This window comes from Cylas formicarius, unplaced genomic scaffold (assembly GCF_029955315.1).
Source record: "Cylas formicarius isolate icCylForm1 unplaced genomic scaffold, icCylForm1.1 PGA_scaffold_7__23_contigs__length_41026272, whole genome shotgun sequence".
Taxonomy (NCBI): Eukaryota; Metazoa; Arthropoda; class Insecta; order Coleoptera; family Brentidae; genus Cylas; species Cylas formicarius.
In genome coordinates, this window is record NW_026844352.1 from 13503518 (window position 1) to 13511946 (window position 8429).

The 8429-nt window shown below is 38.5% G+C and overlaps 1 protein-coding gene across 1 annotated transcript; it reads left to right on the forward strand.

The window, feature by feature from the left end:
• Positions 1 to 332: 332 nt before the first annotated feature.
• On the forward strand, positions 333 to 8340 carry LOC132704506 (odorant receptor 30a-like). Its single transcript, XM_060674527.1, has 7 exons — positions 333 to 534; positions 590 to 838; positions 4431 to 4743; positions 7191 to 7290; positions 7340 to 7432; positions 7487 to 7642; positions 7694 to 8340. Exons 1-7 carry the CDS (start codon positions 333 to 335, stop codon positions 7736 to 7738), a joined length of 1158 nt encoding a protein of 385 aa, XP_060530510.1. The 3' UTR covers positions 7739 to 8340.
• The last annotated feature ends 89 nt before the right edge of the window (positions 8341 to 8429 follow it).

Sequence of the window (8429 nt, forward strand, 5' to 3'; positions counted from 1 at the left end):
GGATGGTTCGAAAAGTGAAAAATGGATTCCAATCTTAATTATTTTAAAGATTTTCTTTATATAAAGCCCCTAACTGGATCTTTATGTAATACGATTTATGTTTATTTGTATAAAAAGTTTAACCTTCAAAAACGCCCTTCGACTGATACTCCCTCCAACTAATTTTGTCTTTATTAAGTTGTAAATTTTCTTGCTTTTTGAATCACGCGACAACACCAATACCAGATCCCGCGGATATGATGGTTTTAGACGCCACTGACTACGGCTCATCATTTGTCCCCGTTAAGGCGTATATAATACATTGAAGTAGCAATTTCTGAATCTGTTCGAAAATGGAGGTGGACAACTATTTCACGCACGTCAGGAGGCTGATGATGGTCATCGGGATCTGGAAAGTCGACAGTCCGGACATCTCCATTTTCCGGAAACGTATCTACCAAGCGTACTCGGTGTGTTTCCAATTATTCTGTTATTCGGCTGCATTTTCGCTACTCGCAGAAATACCGTCGTTGGTCAACTCCGACCTGGCGTCTGGTGAGTGCATTCCCACCCATAAAAAACCAGGCCCTTGGTAAAAATGTCTTTGTAGCGGTGGACAACGCGAACAGGTTCATCATGTACGCGTCGCACATTATCATCAAAATGATCGCGTGGCAATCTAAACGCATGGTCGACCTGCTTGGAATTCTCTTGCAGCAAAATCAGTATATGCAGGAGGCATCCCGCAAGGATCTCCACATACGCCGATTGTATCTAAGGCACGCTAGGTTCAACTACAAAATTATGTTCATCCTGTTCGGCTCTGGAACTGTCATAACAGTTAGCCTTCCTATTGCTGGTAAGTTTTCACAAGTTGCAGTGCAGAGAAAGTGACCGTAGAGAATGCTATTCATCCGTAAAAGACATCTAAAGTCTATTCAATTAACCAAACTGATACACATTGGAACCGCATATCGTATTGAGGATAGTTCCTCAGTGTATTACGAGTCTACCTTATAGTTCTTCCTATCGCGTTGCTCTATTTAAATATTTAAAAATCTTTTTATTTTTCCGTTAAGCTCCAGCTCTACTATCACAAACGAGCACCCATAATAGACGGAAAGTAAATAGTTGAGTTACTAGGTAATATTAAATTCCACCCCTACCGTGTACCTTGTATGATAGACAAACACGGGAAATGCAAAAATTGTAGCTCACGAAGCGGCCTCAAAAGGCCCGAAAATCCAACTGCTGCGTTTGCAACGGTCTGTTAGTTACGGCCGATGATTTACCCTAAAAAATGGTAATTTTCAGTTTGTTGACTATAACTGGTACAACTGGTATATACTGAAACAATATTTTTTGGATATTTCCCCCCATCTGGCGTATCTTCTGGTATTAGATTCTTTCAATCGGATATGGCGTTATTAAGAAAAACATTTTTTTTCGGACCAGAAAAAAAAAATTAAATGCTTCGGAACTTCCGATCCCGCCCAGTTTCGATAGGTTTAATCTGGTAAGGGAACTCTAAGTTTCCGCAGAATACCAACTCGAAATCTCGAAATTTCGGATATTTACTTGCCTTACTAGCAATTTCCCTAGCAAAAACCACTAACACCCGACAAAATAGCAGCCGATTTCTGATGGGCTCTATATTGTGCCGGTCGCTGTGCATTACCTAGTATTAGTGTGGAGCACAATTTGAATCTTGTACTTCCTACCGTTCGAATGTTATCCGACTTCAAAAACTTAATGAAGGTCAGTTACGAAGAACAGACAAATAAGAACAGAGAACAGAGAAATACAAGTCATGTTGTTTTTTCAACGCTGAATCGATCCGTACCCACTGCGACCCTGTACGACCTACCGTTATCGAGATCTCGAGTTTAGTGATGTGAAAGTAACATGAACGTGTTTTGCATTCAGTTGAAACTAATTCTGAGAGTAGGGTTAGTTGTACACGACATATTAATGGGGCGAAATATGGTCCCCTCTACTCTTTTTAAGGATGAAGCTGGATCTGGACGTGAAGGACTTAGCAAGTTTTTATTGCACATTACTTTTTATACGAGAATCCTCAGTTGATAATATACTGCACATTTGGAAACAACTCTCATTTCTTTTCACAAAAGCTCAAGTGCTTGGATTTCTAATTCCTTATTTTCTTGGAACTTAGGCAAAGAATGTGGTTGCCTGAAGGAGAACTGCCCTGGAGTCATTATGTACCAGTCCCTAATATTTTTCAGCCTCTGACTCGTTTTTACGCATTACTTCTGCTTTCTCATTTTTACTAGTACTCTTACGGTGTTAGTTCTGTCCATCCAGAAGATGCGGCATATTCTACGATACGTCCGCAACATAGCTTCTAAGTTATCTTGTTCTAATTTTAATATGTTAATTTAAATTTGTTTTACCAGCACGTGCGACTTCAATGCAGAGTTTTGATCTCTGGCGTTTAGCAACCAACAAATTAGTATCATCTGCATAGTTGGTGTCAATTGCTGGACGGCTTACTTGCTCGTTTTAAGTTTGAGGTGAAAGAACCTTTATAGGAAACGGCTGGGCTCCCAGTTATCTTAAACTTCTGGTGTACCGGCGCATAATCTTCAGGATTCCTCCTGCGTCGGTTGTCTGAGAAAATTCCACAGGCTATTTACCATTTACAAAAATTCTGGATTCGTTATACGTCGGTTGTTGTTAAATCGAAGTTACTGACGTTTCGCCAATCATCCTGTTGGCTTCTTCGGGGCTTAACTGTAACTGGCTCGCATTTTACTCTGTACCTGACTATATATATTGTTCGAGGAAAGATGACCCAAAGGAGGGACATAAACATTGTATCGGATGACTGATTCCCAAATTGATGACATGTAAAGACCTGAGTCGCGGTTAAGGCTTTTTGAGCCTAGTCCATGGTATTTCTCCGGTCTCTCCAATGTATTCTTTGCGGCACATGCATGGAATGATGTAAACTTCTGGTATCTCAAACGGAATTTTGTCCTTGACGGATCGAAGATGTTGAGAGATTTTTGAAAAAGTGGTAAATCTGGTTTTGACGTTATGTTTCTTAAAAACTTTTGATGTTTTGAATGTAAGAGTCCGAAAGCAAATCCACACTTGCCACTGTTGTCTTCCCTTTCATCCAAAACATCATTGACTACGTATCTAAAGTTCTTAAAAAATATAACGTCGGAAGCAGTATATCTGGTTTGTCCAAAAATTCTCTCAAAATTCTGTGTGAGATGCCAGTGCATATGCGGCAAATAAACTCATCAGCAGTTGCCGAACACAATCATGAAATGGCACATAAAATTTTGTTTAACAGTCGTTTATGCCCTTGCTTTAGCTCCTCTGCCCCCCCACCCAAACAATTTATAAACAGTTACAGAGTAAAATTAGAGCCAGTTTCAGGTAAGCTCTGAAGAAGCCAAGAGGCGAAACTTCAGTAAGTTCGATTCAACAACAACCAACGCAGGAGGAACCAAGAAGTTTTGTAAATAGTAAAAACAAATAATCTGTGAGGGTTCAGCATTATATATTTTATTCTCGTACTAACGTAAAATTTAATTTCAAGTAAAGGACGTCTGTTACGATTCTAGTGCAAAATATAATTTATTTTCTAAGGTTATTCCAATGGTGGTACTAGAAGGTTCATCTCTTTGCCAGTGAACTAATTAAAATGAAAAGCTTAAAATTCCTACGGGTAAACTACTAAAACTTTTTAATATGTGTACCAAATATCACTGAAATATCGTTTTCGGAAGCGATAACAGTGAAATTCCAAACAATTGTAACCATATTTTGGTCTTAAACTTGAGAATTCTTCTCGTTTCTTATTTAAAAAATTATGTAATTGTAATATATTCACGTATTGATTCACGGATGGAAAAATATGTAGAAAAAATATTCCGGGATATCATCCGTTCGCTTGTTGCAACCCTGCAGACGTTTCGTCAAGATCTGACTTGGCATCTTCAATGCTCGCGCTCCGTAATGTTTTCGGAAGGCGAGCATTGAAGATGCCAAGTGAGATCTTGGCGAAACGTCTGCAGGATTCCAGTCGGATGCAGAATTCCAGCCGGAGTTCAACAAGCGAACAGATAATATCCCGAAATATTTTTTCAACAGTGGTATGGACATTGTCTCGGATTCATGATTCCCATATTGGTGAAAGGTAAAGATCTGAGTCGCAGTTACATTCCATGCATATGTGGCAAAATAAGACATCGGAGAGACAGGACGAAAAATATCAACTAGGCTAAAACAACATGAAGGTTCTAAACACAACGAATCCATAGAAATCTATTATCTACGCCCCCTCAAACAATATATAAGCCGGTACTGAGTAAACTGCAAGCCAGTTTTAGTTAGGCTCTAAAGGAGCCCACAGGATTAAGTTTCTTAGAAAAAAAAAACAGTTTCTTATGGTATTGTGGAATAACACATTTTAGGGTTGATGGAAATTTATAAATTCATGCAATCGCCGGAGAGCGTTAACGCCACAGAAAAGCCGCTACCCAACAGGTACTGGTACCCTTTTGACCGAAACAAACACTACGTTGTCGCCTTGGTGGACCAAAGTATCAGACCGACGCTTAGTTGTTTGTGCGCGAGTGTGACGAGCGCGTCTCTGAACTCACTCGCCATATTCGTGAGGGCTCAGTTAAAACTGTTGCAATACCGTTTCCAGCACTTTCATCAGCGGGAAGAAGAAGCTTTCGCCGCTCTGAAGCGGTTGTGCGTCAGACATCAACGTTTGATAGAGTAAGTGAGCGTGGCATTTGATTTCCTCGTGCGTCCCAACCAAGAGTGGTAAGCCGGGATAATCTTGAGGGACGTCGCCAATAAGCGAAGGTCAACCTGAATTACAATATATTTTTTAATGAAAATTAAAATTAACATTGATAACTAAATTTTACGATTAGGTTTGGAAGCTTCTATGGTCATTATTTATATGCTTGCTAGCCCTTCCATAAATATAAATATAAGATATAAACGAAGTTTTAATTTTTTAGTTGCTTAATTATGTTTCACTATATGGAGGTGTTGGAATCTATGTTGTTTCTGACTTTCAATGCACAGTTATACTGGGTGAGTGCAAAGATATCATAGAGCACATCTGGTGAAAATTCAGTATGATCAAGCTGCAGCGGATTTCTTTTATATTTTGAAAATGTGTTGATTGATTTTTTTGTTGACAGAATTTTGTGTTTTGGCGGCTTTAACATTCCAGTTCCAATATAACATATTGATAATATATAATATGGATAACTAAAAATATTAAATTCATGAATAGGTTAAGAAACCAAGGATTGAATTTCGTCGCACTAGAGATTTGGGACGCTCGAATTATTACAAAAAACTTAGACACTTGACCACATCTGTCGTAAGGGATGAAAGAAAGCATATCTTAAGTTCAAATTTCAAAACTCTTCCTTTAAGCGACAATGGAAAGAATTGAAAAAACTAATATCTTGAATTTTGAATAAATACTAATCTAATTACTGCCTGTCGCCCTTTTATAATTCCCTAAATTACTTATTTGGTTAACTGCTGCGTTCAAGAATCGTATTTTCCTCAAAAACTGGAAGCTCGCAAATGTTATCCCGATACCCAAAACTAACAATCTAACTGAATTTAGCCACGATCCATCTCAATATTACCGGTACTCTGAAAAGTTATAGAGAAAGAAATGGGATCTCAAATTCTCCATATCTAACAACCAATCAGATTATCCCGTATAAACAGTCTGGATTTAGAAGAGGTTACAGCTGAGTGATGGCTTTGACTGATATTATGGATTTGTTAACAATATCTGTTCACAAAAAAGAATTTTCAAAAAGCGCTTTTCCTATCAGATTGCGTTTATAATTAATAAGTATACCCAGTCTAACGGCTCATTCAAAGTACACATGAAATGCAATTTTTGACAAATTGATAATTAGAACGGCATTTTAACGATGGTTCACTAATTAACGAAGCATTTTGTTTAAATAAAGAAACATCTTTTTTCTGTTTTCCTGAATCCCCGTCTTCAATTATTGTATTTAAAGCGAATAAAATATGTTGTAATATGTATTGTTTCTTTGTTATAAGTTTAGTTGGTTTCAAGACCCATTTTTCCTTTATATAGCTTTACATAACTTGGAATGTACATAATATTATTTGGAATAGTAAACATTGTTATTATTATTATTTTGAACGGCACAAATTTGATCGACGAGCCCGGTGAAGTTGTCCTAAGTTGAACAAAATTTTACAAATATTGGAAATATTTACCGAATGGCACAAAAACGTAACTGTCCCTATATGCAAGGAAGGACAGAAATTAATACCCAGACAACTATGAGACCCTAACGCTCTTGAATGCAGTAACGAAACTCCTCACTGGCATCTTGGAAGTCTTGAAACACAAATAATTAACGATCTCTGATCGAAATAGAATTTAATTCACCAGCGTAATTATGCTTCATTTTTATGAGCAAGGCATTTGACAGGGTTCTTCTTGCTCTGCCGATGATACGTACTATCTCCAGAAACAGCTACACAAGTTTTACGAAACAAATATCCATAGAAAACACTGAAAGCATAACATTGCTAAAGAGCTATCGAGCAAGTGTCAGATATCTCCATACGGATCTGTCGAACAGTCCTGACACAACGAAGAACCTGGTAGGCCAGATCAACAAAGCAACTAACAAGATGGGCTGCTTAAGCACATAGTATGAATATGCATAGGGACAGCAAAGTTAAAATCTATAATACTTGTCCCCCAGGCCGATCACGAACGTACGAAACGAAAAGAATGTTGCGGGGTGCAGAATTGAGGAGTCTCCTGGCTATAATGAGAAAGAAAGACTGATATTAGGCAACAATGTGTTGTGGAAGAGTTCGTAAGATGAAGAGCGCACTCACGTAAAAAGGATGAACTTCGAGGGAAACCAAACCAAACATCCATGCAAAACACCTCTCAGGAAATGATACAGAGGAATAAAAGAGATCAAGGGAAATAAGAATAAGAAGGCAGCTTCTTGGATTTGTAAGATATTTTTTTTCTCGTCTTGATAGTTGAGAACTTCACAGGGCTACACTGCTATTCCACGGCAATGTGGAAAAAGCAAATCATTAGATTTGGCAAGCGAAAAATGACGTCCTTCCATGGCTTACCGTTCTTGAATCTCAGGTGTTTTGGGGTGAAAATCTGATTTTAGATGCACCGTCGAGTTCAGCGAATCGCTCAAATACATAGTGATGATAGATTATACAGTTTGCTCGGCTACATTCGCGCTGGTGATCCTCCAGATCACAGCGGTAAGTAATCGTTACCCTATATGATTAACGTTTGAGTTCTTTATTTTAGGGCGAAGACGTAATAACTAGTCTGGCCGTATTATCTTTCATCACGCTTCAATTGATCGCGTTTTCCTGGAACTGTAACGAAATCATACTGCAGGTGATTGTTATCGATCACCGTAGCAGGATTTTCAAGACGTCTCGACATTTTCAGAGCAAGGAAATGACGAACGCACTGTTCGAAAGTCACTGGTACGATCAGGATCAGGCTACGAAAGTGCTGGTCCACATAATGATGATGCGATGTCAGAGGCCTCTGAGCGTGCACATCGGTTGGATGGGGGTGATGGATCTGGAAGCCGGAATGTCGGTGAGTATCGATGGAAAACGTGAAAACGAGAGGAAAGTTTCAACTTTTCAGAGGCTGAAGCTGGGTTATTCCTACACCTCTATCATGAAGAACTAATTCTAGTGTCATTCGGCTGTAAACAAACAAATATACTGCGGATATTGAGGGTGGACAATTATATATATTCCAATAGTAAACAATTAACATACTGCCGTTTGAAATTTAGAATTTTTTAAAACAGCAGGTACTCCATCAATGTAGAAGAATTGCCTCGTTTTCCTCCATCTATCCATTGGAGTACTTTATTTTTCGAAACCCTCTCTTCCCAGGATATCCTTCGTCCAGGGAATCTTGAAAAAAAAAAAACACCCCTTTTGTCTGCTCTCTGTTCTCCTAAGTCTGTTCTCTATAATGGACACCTGAAAGTTTTCGAAACGCGATAACATTCAAAAGTTTGGAAGAACGAGATCAAATTTTCAACCGTTCTAATACTGGGCGATGCGCAGTGGCATTCAAAATATGGGGGCGATTCGACATCCGCACTCAATTTTTTCGCGGAAAATCACAGTGAAACGACGTGTCGGAAATTTCGAGTAGCTAGATGGAACCTATTTAGGATAGGCTGGATTGAAACTTCCGAAGTATTTTGCTTTAAATTTTTGAATTTTTTTTTTCGCTACCGAAAAAACGCAATTTTCCAGAATATGGAGGAGGTTTGGAGAAATCACTTGGAATTATACCTTTGCTACTGCCGTTTAAATTGTAACGGTGTGGCTTGTCTGCTTAAATTGTGTAAATTATTGCATCT